Below are 14,702 nucleotides of genomic sequence, written 5' to 3'. Positions count from 1 at the left end.
ACACAATTTAATTTATTGTTTAGTTGTTATAAGTATTATATAGATTGTCGCAGTAACATTTCAGCTTGTAAAATATTAACATGCAGAATGTAAGTGACCAAAGGTAGCGGTCCTTGGACTCGCTTTGACGTATGTGGATTTTAGTCGTTAAGGTCATACTTTTAATAAACATTATTTTTATTATATTCATATATTATATCTTTATTATACATTCTATTTCTTAAAAGTAATTCATTACATTTTATTATTTCTAATTGAACTATATTCATTACATTCTTTATATGCACTTTTCCAAGATATTTATTTATTTCATTATTTGGGCAGGGAGGGTGCATCAGGGCATCATACGAACTGTGTCATGGATTAGGGTACGTGAATCGCCTGTCTCTAGTCAGAAAATAGTAATGTCTGCACTAACTTCCTAATCTTTTGTAACTATGTAGTTATTGTTGATATTCCTATCTGTCATGGCATGGTAAGTTTGACGCGCTCTTCTCACACAAACCATCAGGTAGTGCCTTAACAAGTATCGCAAATGCCGCTATTCAAACGTCTGGATTTTCTTGTTGGAAGGAGATTCTTTGTTCCTGTGGAATGCGCATAAGAACTTCTGCTTATGGATCCAACCCTTTTTGGCCCTTCACTGCCATTATACGCTTAATTGTCCCATGTTCTATAGGCTTCCCTATAGAAATGGGACAATTATGCGTAGAACGGCAGTTTATACAGCGATAAATTGAAAGTCGTTTGCTAGCAACATTTGGCTTTGCTGTTAAAATCAACTGCAGCCACTGGCGTAGCCCTTGCACTGATGGTGGGTTCACTACACCATCATCATCATTTATTTAACAAGTTTTATTCATTGTTTCCATTCTATGCATTCTATTCGTTTTATCTAGTTCATGCATGTTATTCAGTTTCTTCATTTTAATCTGACTATTTTTTTCAGTTTTATTCATTTCATCCTAATTATTTATTTGACAAAAATTATTTTTTCTATTAATTTATAACATTTTACCATCGCTAAATTTTTATTTTATTGATCGTTTCATTTTGTTCTGCTCATTTTGTTTTCTTTTTATTCATTTTATCAATCCTATTCGTTTTGTTTATTTGATTCGTTTGCTTCATTTATTTATTTTGTTCAATTCATTCATTTATTTTTTTATTTAATTCATTTCATTCATTCAAATCATTTTATTCATTTTATCCATTTCATTTATTTGATCAATTGTATTCACTAGATTCATTAAATTCATTCGATCCATTTGATTCCTTTGATTCATTTAATTTATTTGATTCATTTCATTAATTTGATTCATTTTGTTCAGTTCTTCAATTTTATTTATTTCATGGTCAATCATTCCACTTATTTATTTTGTTCAATTTGTTAGTTTGAGTCAATTTAATTTATTCTAATAATTTTATAAAACTATTTTTAAATATTGTCTAATTTTCCATTTAATGAGCAAAGCTAATTTTATATATGTATTTTATTAATTTATTTTATATTAATCATTCTATTATGTTAAATTTGAAAACATTTTTTTTCATTTTTCGCTTTATTTTTTATTTCGTTTTATTATATCTTTTTGAATGACTGGTGGTGTTTTATGTTTGGGTATTGGCTTTCGTAGTCTTGTATAAATATCAAACGACTTATTTATTGCTTGTCCGACGTTTCGGCCATTTTTGGTGTGAAAAAATATCCATGACAACAGCAACAGACAAATAATTTTCCTTGAAAAAGGCCACCAAAAACGGCCGAAACCTCGGACAATAAAAAATAAGTCGCTTGATATTTATACAAGACGGCGAAAGTTTGTTGTATTGATTTTCTATAATTTATTCAATTTATTTGAGGTTTAATTTGTGCAGGACTAGAAACTGTGGTGTGCCTACTTCGCATGAGTTCTGCAAACTAATAAATGATCCAACAGTGATATGTGTAAGAAATGTCTCATCTCACTGCTAGGTGGATTAAGTTGGTTTTTTTCGATAGCTTCAGAATGGTGCAATCACATTTAAAATACAGTGACGACTCGTTTTTATCAGCCCCTTTTAGGATGATAAATATATTTTTCTTTCTTTTTAAGAAACCGAAGCTCTTAAAATGTACTTCTTTAATCCCTAGATATAGCCTCATAACCCTTTCTGATTATTTAGTTTGAATTTCCCTTGAGGGAGCCTAACAGTATAAACCTAGTACATTTATAAAATAATTTAAAAATAATATCACCGGTCGGGGGCTCCACGACAACTTTTTGTTTTAAAGATTTTTTGTTTGAACACTTTGGTATTGCAATGAAGCTTTCACATTTTTGCCATTAGGTATCACTATAGATATTCCCATATTACTTTTAGTAATATGTAAATATCCATAGTGTTACATGGCGGCAAAAATGTGAAAGTCTGATAGGCAATTTCGTTGTCTACAACTATGTAGAAAACTATAAATCGATCTAAAATCACCCGGAAAAGTTATTAAGATTTTGTCAATGTTTTGGATTTGCACGGGGCCTAGTGGTTAATAAACCGATATAATTCGACAGTGTATTCAGAGTACTGATAAATTCTCACTCTAATGTCGAATAAACATAATTCCACCGGTTTTCGCGCACCGATGATATCTTATAACCTAGGAGATATATAGAAGAATAGATAAAATTTGTATGGAATTTGTCTACAACTTTGTCGAAGACTGCCAGTCAATCCGGCTTTGCTAAAAGAAGTTATTAAACTTTTAGCGAAGTGATGTCTGAGTCAGTCATACAAGGGGCCTATCAGTGTATAGTTGTGTATCAGTACTCGATTTCTACGAACTATACATTTTTGTGAAATAATGGCTAAATTTAGCTGAATACTATGTTCAGAAGAATTGTACTACATAATACGAGTTATGTTTTGGTTATAGAATTTTAGTTCCATCTGTGGTCACATAAAGGACGCCAAAACTAACTTTTTACAGAAGAGGGATAGGATATCGAGATGTTCGGAAGAATTATTGAAAAATACCTGATCTTCAACTTTGTAGAAGGCACCTAATTTCTATCTCTCTTCTATGAAAAGTTAGTGTTGGCGCCCTCTATGCGGCCACGGGTGGAACTAAAATTTTCTATTCAAAACATAACTCGTATTATGTACTACAATTCTTCTGAACGTACCGTTGAGCTAAATCTAACCATTATTTCACAAAAATGTTTAGTTCATGCGAATCGAGTACTGATACACAGCCATGCATTGCTAGGCCCCATGCAAAACTGACTCAGACATCATTTCACTAAAAGCTTAATAACTTATTTTAGCAAAGCCGGATTGACTGGCAGTCTTCGACAAAGTTTTAGACTAATAAATTATCTTTCTTATTTTCATTTACAGTGATAATTCGATGCATACAGTGCCACCTAGCGGCAAAAATGCGAGCTAGTTGGTGTTCTCCATGTAAATTGTCGAAAAATTCCAAACTTCAGGCACGTTGGTCTGGTAGCTAGACTTGTCCGATTTGCTTCAAATTTGGAGCAAGTACTCCTGATGGGACTAGGAATCGATAGGGGCAATTTTTTTATCACCCCAATGGGCACCCAAGAACCGACGGTATCTGAAAATATATTTTTTCTGTTTAAAATGGAGCTTTGTAAACACTTAAATTCATCTGAATGCACTGTTCAACGAAACCCAACAATTCTTTGTGAGTCCTTGCGAATCGACTTTTTAACCAGTAGGACCCGTGCAAATCTAAAAACTGATGAAATATTAATAACTTTCTCGGGTGATTTTACATAAATTAATATTTTTCCACTGTGGACAATGAAATTTTTCACCAGATTCTCAATGTTAGTATTACTTTAATGTCCCACTAACGTGAACTAATATCCTTGTAAAATCTAAGTTTTCAAACAAAAATTTTTGAAATAAAAAGTTGTTCTGGAACCCCCGACCGAATATTTTGCGATCGGTAGCAAATGAATAAGGGTCATTCCATGCGAAATGACCAAGGCACGTGTAATCAACCTCCACGGATTTGAACAAAATTTAGAGGAATTATTCATCTAGAGCCAATATATAAAAACCCAAATTTTTGTGACAATTGAACCACCCCTCGGGTCATGGGAGCACCCCCGGTTTTGGCAAATTGCCAAAACCCTTGATTTTCTTTTGATCATATCTCCGGTTCTATTTACTCTAGAATCAAACCACAAGATGGCTTTTGAAGAAAATTGTTCAAGGAGTCTATAAAAAATATTATTTTTGCCGACAGTGTTGCCAACTATGATTTTTCAGTTAAATATTAAAAGTTAATTTTTCTCTCAAAACACTTATCATCCCAATATAATATGAGCGCAATTTCCCATATAAAATCGCAAGCGCACAACACTAAAAAACCAACTTGAGTATTCTGAGTTTAAACATAATTTTTCGTGAAGTAGACGAGAAATGATGAAAAACTACGTATTTGGTTTGCTTCTAGCAGATCAGGGTCGATTTTTATGACAGTTTGAAGATTTTCTCAATTTTGGCCAATAAAAATGGATTTTTATATGAGAAAATCGGAGTTTTTCCCTTCAAAACGGTATATGAACAATTTTCTTCAAAACCCATCTTGTGGTTTGATTCTAGAGTAAATAGAACCGGAGATATGATCAAAAGAAAATCAAAAGTTTTGGCAATTTGCCAAAACGGGGGGTGCTCCCATGACCCGAGGGGTGGTTCAATTGACACAAAAATTTGGGTTTTTATATATTGGCCCTAGATGAACAATTCCTCCAAATTTTGTTCAAATCCGTGAAGGTCGATTTCAAGTTTGCATCTTTTTTTGATCACTTCGCGTGAAATGACCCTAAAGTCCATTATTTTATATCCTGAAGTTTCGCGCCTGCCGATTTATTTTATTAAAGTTGTTCAACAAAGACACCATGCGAAATGCTTTAAATTGTATGTGAGAAAAGTTTGTATATTAATTGAAAATGCTGAGTTATCTTCGGATAAGTTGGGGCTAATTTAGTGCGTAAACCATTCCAGCATCAAGACGTAGTGATGACATCATAACAAATACCCCACCATTTCGAAATCATTTCTATCCCCAAGGATCTACCAGTAGGACTTCGTAGAATTATTTTTTGTTTTGATTTTATTTTCCTTTAGAACATACCGTAAACCGGGGTGACATTGATCACTTTTCGAAGCTAACATTGCATATTTTCAGGCAACACATTTTTTTAAAGTCAAATATTTTTAAACCATGTACTGATATATGAAAGACAAGATTGGATGGGTTTATCTGAAATTGTCCGCTTACTACAACAATGATTTCAATTTGAAGTCCGCTTGCGTATTCCGGAGTGACTTTGATAACCTGCATGTTTACCCACAATAAGTTCTTAATGTCAATGATTTTCATTCAAATGTTTGAATCAAATAATTCGGAAAAATACTTATTGTTGAATAGCAGTTAATTGGTATTCTACAAAGTATTTCCACACACTGTAAAATTTTATGAGCAAAATTCGGATAATTCAAGTCCATCTAAAATTAAAGAATCTGAAAACAATTTGAACTGCTAAATTTGGTACATTTGACTGGTTTATCAATTATAAAAGAGTTTCATCAATTTTATCACATTGGAGTATTGAATATGAAAAAATATTGCGAATTTAAACTAGAAAAAATTTGAAATAATTGCGATCTAATTTAACAAAATTAAATTGTTTTAAAATAAGCAAGCTCGTAAAAATCAATTTGAAACATCCCACTCTAAAGAAAAATAAAAACTCGCTTGGATTATATTAATCTTGCTAAAATCTAAGATTTATTTTTTGTTTAAAAAATAGACACTTTCGAAACATTGTGAAAATGAGGAAAAGTAATGTTTCGGTTTTTTTAGTTTTTGTAACCAAAAATCGAACAATTAACAATATACCCTAAAAGTATATCAACTCAGCATTTTTATAAGTTTATAAGTCACCTCGACGATCAAAGTCACCCCGGATTACGGAAACAAGATATTTGTAGACGATCCGTTCTCAGCCTGACGTCCTTATTTGCTTTATTTATACGAAAATCACAAATTTCTCTATCTTTTCTCAATCTACGTACACTTATTATCTCAACACAAAACTGTGGTAAGATTTACAATATTCGCAGTGAAATGGGAATCCAAAAAGGTCTAGTCGTACAAACGCTTCAACGGCGTCAAGCAGATGTCATAAATCATGGTTATTCCTCTTTAAGCGAAATGAATGTTGGCATACGAGTGCATATAGCGACGATCGCAACCTTCATCTTTGTTGTTTTCATTTATAGAGTCTCCCTGAGAAAATCTGTTTTGCACTGTACGACAACAAAAAAGAAAACCTCTATACTTCCCCTTAGCTGCACTTTACTCGTGCTTCACATACATGTGCCTGTTTTAGTATGTCCTCCTCATCGATTTTAAATTCTCAGTGCTAAAATATCCATCCAAAACGATTCTTTTTTACCTAAAAGCATTTTTTTCGTACAAACATTCTCTTCGATGGTTGCCATATTTGGTGACTCTGAACTCCGCTAAGGTCAGCCAGCTCTAACCCCCCTGAGGCAATACCACACAGCATCGCTCCGATGAATACCCATGTCCGGCACTCGTCCCCCGCCTAGCGAAACCTTTCGCCTATGGAGAGTCTCGAAAAGCCATCGAGTCTTGTTCAATATTGAAAAAAAACAGACAATCATGTTCAGAGTGTACGAAAACGGCTTTAACCACGGCTAGTTGACATTTCAAGATCATTCCTTTTTCCGAGCACACGATCTCGAATCTCCGGCACCTTACTCTCGATCTGACTCATTCCGGTTTCGCAGACATGCGAAAACTTCCAACCATTCTTACGGGTTAACCCTAACAAACAAAAGTAACCAATTATATAACCTTCCGAAATACCCATAGGGGCAACAATTGGGGTTGCGTTTGCAACTTTTTGCACCGGAATAACAACTCTCGTTCCGCAAGCCGAGTATTCCCCGTGTTGATATGCGGACTGGTGATAATATTTCGATTCACCTTGATTTCGGAAGTGACCGTCACCGCAACGATTATGTGTTCACGAGCTACTCGAAATGTGGCAGATAAGGCGAAGGAATCGCATTTACTTATAGAGTAGCTAACGCAGTCGTGCCGCAGTCGAACAGAGCGTATTTGCGGATTCGAATATGCGCGAACGAACACTCGGTAGTATTAGTAGCATAGGACATACTATACGAAGCACAAGCACGAAGAATATGTTACCCCGTTTCGAACTAGAGCCAGTCGCCCGACAAACACGTTTTCAACACTTTCCTTTTCACGCGGACCTGTTGCCACCTACCTACACCTACCCATCATGTTACAATCATCATGGATTTTGGATTGAAGGAAAATTGAAAACAGAAAAAGCTCCCCCCAAGCAACATCAACGCACCTAGTAGTTCGACAACGAAACACAGTCAATCCGCGATTTGCCATAGAAATGGAAATTGAATATAAAGTTGAATTTGGTATTGCTGGATTATGGCACACATATAACACATTTCACGTTAGTACCAAGATTGCGGGACCGGAAATGTATAATAGTATTGCCAATATAAAACGTTGTAATAAAAATATAATTTCTCATTATCTTATATGGCGGTAGAAATGGAAGAGAAAAACCAGTTACGTAGGCATAAGCTTTTAGAGCAGTATTTGAGACAAGTTTCAGTGTACGATCGTGCAAACGAAAAGCTTGATTTTGCTATAATTTATTTCAGAAATGTTGGAACTAATGTCAATAGAAAATGCCTGCTTGCATAGAAATTAGGCGTTTATTGTTGGTCTTTCGGAAACAAATTTAAATGAAGGAGCATTCAATGTGGTGCGTACATGGATCACAGTAAAAATATTTTATTAGCATTTAATCTACTGAAAATCGAAAGCTAGAGGAACAGTTTCTGGCGGTTGGGAAATACTTTGTCGTATGCTGGTGGTGCCTGAGCGGCTATAGCCTTTCAAAGATTTGGATTTGGAACGAGCAATAGTTTGCACTACACGTGCCCAATTCAATTTCTTGCTGGTTATTCCAGATTGGGAAGGAGATTACGATACCCAGAGTGGGCTTCCCCGGCTAAACACAAAGGACCCAGTGATACCACACCGCCCTCACTGTGGAGGATCAGCCGAACGAGCATAGCTCTCCTCCAAAGTTAATCGCAAAGGAGGGCGAAGCAGGTATGACAATGGATCCATCTGAGGTAGTTTACTGCGGTATCTACCTGGAACATTCACGGGGAGTGAGTGGACCCGGCGATCAGTCGCCCTGTCGCTAGGGAGGTTCTAACAAAAGAGCAAAGCTCACCTCCCTAGCTAATTGCCAAGGACCGCAGCCGGAGCAGCTGATAGAAACGACCAAGGAGAACAAGGCCGTTGTGTTCCCAGCTGGTCGGAAGAAACCGCCCGCCATCGTCAGAAGCAGCTGATCAGCTTCATCGATAGAGTGCAGCAAAGAGGAGATTTGGTGGAATAAAAGTCGATTGATCTATTAGTTTATATTTGTTTACTTTTTTGTGGTGTTACGAAAATCCGAAATTCCGGTAGGAGCACCTAGGCCGCCCTGAAAAGAAGGGTACACCGGGCAAATAAGAACCCGAGTAGTGGACTAACCCCTACTTACACATTTTGTAACCTGATATTGCTGCTAATGCATGGAAAAGTATAATATTGGACATAGTGAACTATAACGCATAATTTTACGAAACAGTTTGATTCATATTTATATGAAGTTTTCTGTGTACATTTGTGACACGGCATACATATTTTATCATCAATACACACTTATGACACGTATTCGAGCAACTTTGGTTTACATTTTATGCAAAAAGTGTACATATAGTCAATCGATCTTTGCACAAATCGAGAGTTTACTTCAGAAAAGATAGAAGCATCGTATGCCTTCTCCGACAAGCTTCTAACATTTATAAATTTTAAGATATTCAATCTAGAACCTTCAAAATCGTTTATCTCGAAAAGTTCTAAATGGCGCTAGTCATAAGATAGCACAACATCGACGATGTAATGTACCTTTGTTAAAAGTACTATGCGGTTTTGGGACAACAATATGAAAATATCCATTATTTTGCGATTTTTTCAACAAAATTGTGAAAGTTGCTCTAAATTTTTATTTGGAAGCGACTTTGTATAAATTGAAATTTAGGAAGAACATTTAATTCCGCATCGAACGTCCTATTTATGATCAAAATCGGTTGAAAAATGGCAGAGTTAAAAAAATCCAAATTAGAAACTCGCTTGCATGAACTCATAAAATATTTTCTAAAAATGGACATTTTTGCTCGATTACATACATTCAAAAGTGAGCTTGAAATTGGAAAAAATAACTGAACATATAATGATAGCATCTTATAGTGCGGGGCCACACCTCACCAATCCCTTAAGAGTACATGCGAGCAAGTTTCTAATTTGGAAACAAAATTAATAACTCTGCCATTTTTCAACCGATTTTGATGATAAATAGGTCATTGAATGCGAAATTGTATGCTCTTTCTGAAATTTTATCAAACGAAAGAAGGACCCTTTCTACAGAAGAATGTTGAGTAATTTTCATAATTTTCGTGAAAAAATCGCAAAATTTTGATTGCTTTCATATTGTTGACACAAAACCGCAAAGTATCTTTGACAAAAGAAGCATACCGTTGGAAAGTCATATCTTCTTTCCAGAACACTCAAAAAATTTAAAATCGGTTGAAAAATGAACGCGTAGAATTTTTTTCAATGTCCCGAAAAATAGTTTATTTGCCATAAATCAAGATTTTGAGGGTGTACAACATTTTTCAAACATTGTCTTGTGTTGCATTTGACGAGATCTACAACCTATACCAGTTCACTTGAAAAGTACAAGATCACTGTAGCACCGTGTAACGTTTGTGTCCTGTGTCACAGAAAATGTGCAAGTTTCAGCCGAATACAAATACTAAGATTGCATTTTAATGGGACCTATCACAAAGAATAGGTACAATTATATATTCATATTTCAATAAAGCGAGCTTTAGGTGAGCTTTTGCCGATTGCAGCTACTGCTAGCTGAGATTATATTCAGAGCTCATTCTAAATTTTTTAATAGCGTTAATTGCAACATAATGAAGCCGTTTCAGCTGTTGATTTATTGTGCGATATAAATTTCTCTAAACCACATAAATTGTCACCCACTTTATCATACTCGAGTATCGTTAAAATATTTTCATAATTACACCCATACTGTTATAGCAAGAAAACGGGCCCCAACGGAGGAAAGCGAGCATCTGATTTTTTACTCTCACTCATTCGAGAAAAAAACATGAAAAATATTTTAATTAATATGATTTTTCGTCGCATTGGAGGAGTTGCGTATCTTTTCGTCGTTTTGGGTAACAATTTCCGAGAATGCTGAACGGATCAACGCTTCTATACACGTTCTGTTGGGATTGTGGAAGGGTACGAAAATAAAAGAGGTAAACGCGTGTTTCTTTTCATTAGTGGAGCATCAGACGAGGATATCCTTGCATCACGATCACTACGTGCAGCATGTGTTTGCTTTAGTCAGCATTCAAGCGTTATAATATAAGGCACTCTGGAGGATACGATGCATGGAAATGTTACAGCATATTTTGCTTACTCAGCATTCTTAGTGGCGCCTGAAATTATTGCAGAGTTGGTAAATACATGTCTTTAGCATTTATTTACACTAGAGTATCACCAAGAAGAATCGGTCCAGGTCCAGTAACTAATCCCAACTCTCAATAACACTTTTTTAATATGTGGCAGAATTACCAAGATAGTTAGGGGCCATACACTAATTGCGTAAGGGAATATGGGGGGAGGGGGAGTGTCAAAAAATCTTACAAATTCTTATCTAAGGGGGAGGGAGGGTTCGTCCTTTCTTACGTAATATCAAAAAACAAGTATGAAAAATGAAATCTATAAGAAAAATATTTTTTTCATTAGCAAAGGGTACTATGTACTTCTTATTTCTGCCATGAACATGATGTAGATCACACAAAACAAGCACATATTGAACATAATAGTCAAGGAAGGGCGGACCTCGAATTGAAGTGTTCTACGGCAGGATATAATTGCTAGATTAGTTATGGAATTTTGTTAAATTTCCGCTTCCGCTAGGTATCCGGAAAATGTTCTATCATGCGATTGTCAAAGATTTTGTAGACCGCATATTTTCAGAGTGTGAACTGACTTCAAGAAAATTCAAAGATGGCCATGTCGGAGCTACACGTACGATAAGCGTCACAGTTGGAACTCAAAATAAATTCACGTCAGAAGAGGTTTTACATCACAAGGAAATAGATTCAAACGAAGTGGATTATAGCGAAGCAGACTATGTGGACCAAATTAGAGTTTCTGAATATTTCCCAACAGTTATTCTAAAATTTCTACTGTGAAAAATAAGGATGCAAAAACAATTACTGCCGAAGATTACAGTTAAATTTTGTCAAAAATTTCACATCGATCGCTCGGAGATGGCCGAACCAATTTGTTAAAACTTAGTCTTAAATGAAAGATACAACCCTCTCATAGGCTGTTATTGAATTTCATTTAATTCCGACTTCCGGTTCCGGATTTATGGGTTGAAGAGTTTAGCCACACAGCAAATTCACATTTTTGCCTTTCTCCTATAGAAAGGTTATGCATCTTGTAGTAATTTTATTAGTATCGTTTTTGCTATCTTATTATTTAATTAATTAACTATGATTTTTTAATTCCGAAAATCATGATAAGATCTTATGTAGGGGGGAGGGGGAGTTCACCAAAATCTTACGAACTCTTCTCTGGGGGGGAGGGGGAGGTTGAAAAGTTCTAAAAAAGCCTTACGTAATTAGTGCACGGCCCCTTATGTGAATTTAAAATAGGTTTTCCTGATTACGCAACACGTCATTGCAGATTAGTATCGAAATAAACATCATCGAGTTTACTTCATTTAGAACGAAAACGGTTTAATAAATTGTTTATTCAGTGGTTTCAATTCCATAAGAATTCATTAACACGTTTATACATTATCGAAGATGGTACGTGAGAAACGTAAAAAAATTGCACACTCGCGTTAAAAACCCAACGGGGTCCGGAGCTTCCAACTCGTGGATGTATTTCCCGAAAATCCTGGTATATTTACATTATCTTCGCATTATCGAATCCCAGGAATTTATGTTTTATTATTCCCCAATATTTCTCGATATATTTTATTCTTTTGGCAAGGCGTTATGTTCATCAAAACGAGTTCCGTTGGTAATATCTCGATCTGCAAACATTGGAAGTCGGTTATAATGGTCAATCATACTGTGGTTAATTTTATAATATATACAGCACTATTAAGAAAAGTTACATGATAAATTTTGCATCAGAAAAAAAAATTAATCATTACTGCATTAATGCGCTTGAATTGTCTGTGAAAACTTTTTATGTTTTGATGGAAGCAGTCTTGAGACTAAAATCTTCAAGGACAAATTTAATTAACGACTTCCATCCAATCCAGATCATATGACATATTTGTGTCACAAAAAATTTGTACTTCCAAGGCAGATAGGTTTTATCTGGAATCTATTCCAACTATTTTCCACTGACCTACCAAACCTCCTAAGATGTACCCTCAGCGCAATAGAACTGGTCAAAAAGAAACAGAAATGACTAATCACAAACCCCAATTTTGTATAGCATCTCAAAGCCTTCACAGTGCGTTAATAGAAATAGTTTTCATATGAATAGTTTGATTTTCCGTCGTCGAGCCCTTCATTTTCGCCATCACGACTCGGAACGCGTCGCCCCAGGGATTGGCGTCTACTTCTCGGAACAGCTCCTTGTGGCAAACTGACTTTCTAAGTCTGATCTCCCGTTTTAAAGCGGCCCTAGCTTCCCGATACGCTGCCTTGCGCTCTTCTCTATCTGGTTCCGATATTGCTCTCTGAGTCCTCCGTCTGGCTCTGAGACAAGCAGCGCGTAGCGTACTAGGTGTATCGTTCCACCAGTAAGCTGGTTCCAGTTTTCGTGGCGCCGCAAACCTCCACAATCCTTCTTGTTAAGTCCCGCCGTTCGGTCGAAGTGCCTCAACGAAGATGTTTTTGTTGAAGGTTTTCGGCTTTCACTTTTGCACGCCGGTCATCGTTCTACGTACTGCAGCAGGGTTCCGTTGACCGATACGGTAGCGAATTGGTCACTATGCGTATACGTTTCGCATACTCTCGACGTCGATGATAGACTCACTTTCGTCTCTCCGAAATTTTCTAACAGAACCTTCTTTGCACAACCGCACGTCCATCTTCGCCAGAGCTTCCTACAAGATACGCCCTCTTGTGTTGGTTACTCTACTGCCCCATTCCACAGCCCAGGCGTTGAAATAACCACTAATGACTACCGGCTTCCGACCGATCAACTGCTCGGTTAACTGATCTAGCATTAGGCTGAACTTCTCCATTGTCGACCTTGGGCGTAACAGCTACATACGAAAACACGGTTATTTTTGAGCGTTCTACCACTTCTTGAATGGGAAATCAGCTCATAACTTGTATCACCGTTCCCAATCTATCCGCCACCCAGTTACCGTTATCAGGGTGGAATTGATACGGCTCTGCGATCAAAGCGACATCGCACATCCCAAGTAACAATTGAAGTTTTATAGCACGCTACAAGTGCAATCTAAGTTTTATGAGAGGCTATAAACCTTTCATAAAATTGTTACTACTACTAGGGATAGTTTCTCTCGTAGACTGCCATAACAGTTGCTGTGCGGTGTCACTGTGATCCAGATTTATCTAGGTTATCTCCATTACCTTTGGCCTGCAGTCGCCTTCTTGTCGGCAAGGCATTTGAAGCCACCTGTCTGATGGTAGTTTCCGCTGGAGTGCAAAGCAAGCACTAGGCAGATAGTAGCCTTAACCGACGCCTATGCTCACTCACACAGCTACATCAACCCTCTGCATTGCAGTGTCATACCCCTTCATGGCAGACACTAACGGCTTTCGGATTCCGAGAACCATCACCTTAATCTCTTTATGGACATTGTTTCTCGTGTCCATAAACTTTTGGAGTTGCTCCACCAAATTTTTTGCTGCCACTACTTTTGGCGTCTGGCGTAACTCATCCCGCACTGCTCTGGCTGTTTTGGCTGCTCCTGCTGTTGCTACTGATTCCCTTCCTCTTCTTCATGCTGAATAACTTCAGGTGCTGGTGGTGGTGATGATCTCACCAACCACCTCTGGCGAACGAATTATCCGCGTCCGCTCCGTATGTGTGAGTTTCTTTCTTTTTCTTCATTGCATTGGATCCCAACTGCGGGCCGCTATCTCCACTCGTTGTACATAGTCGTCTCTTGTGATCCCATGATTATTTATGAAGCAGGGAGATCATACTAGGGTTGACACTACCCTTTATGAGGAGTAGTGTTTAATGCCGGATCGGCGTAAACCAGGCATGGTCCTACCGAATCTAGTACCACCAACTAAATGGGGAAGAGTTTTGAACATGCCCGGAGACCTGTCAGGGTTTTGTTAGGACGAAGGGAGCCGTGCTGTTAGCCCCTCTCGCCATTTCAAATCGGTGTCATCCTTCCTTACTCAGGGAGTAGACCAGCACGCCTGTCAGCCCAAAGTCGCTGTCCAATTCGTGCCGTGTCCTTTGGCGTTCGCCATGGCCACGAATTGCTGAATATGATCCTAATTCT

General features: G+C 37.0%; 1 protein-coding gene across 1 annotated transcript in view; it reads left to right on the top strand.

Moving 5' to 3' along the window:
* The first annotated feature begins 8,223 nt into the window (after positions 1–8,223).
* The window catches only part of LOC131688085 (homeobox protein HMX3), a 51,744-nt gene continuing 45,265 nt past the window's right edge, over positions 8,224–14,702 (top strand). Inside the window, exon 1 of the mRNA XM_058972237.1 lies at positions 8,224–8,277. Within this exon, the coding sequence (XP_058828220.1) occupies positions 8,224–8,277 (54 nt within the window). The remainder of the gene's footprint in view (positions 8,278–14,702) is intronic.

This window comes from Topomyia yanbarensis, chromosome 3 (assembly GCF_030247195.1).
Source record: "Topomyia yanbarensis strain Yona2022 chromosome 3, ASM3024719v1, whole genome shotgun sequence".
In the NCBI taxonomy this organism is placed as follows: domain Eukaryota; kingdom Metazoa; phylum Arthropoda; class Insecta; order Diptera; family Culicidae; genus Topomyia; species Topomyia yanbarensis.
The sequence above is the reverse complement of the archived record's forward strand: the minus strand, read 5'-3'. Positions and strand labels throughout refer to the sequence as shown.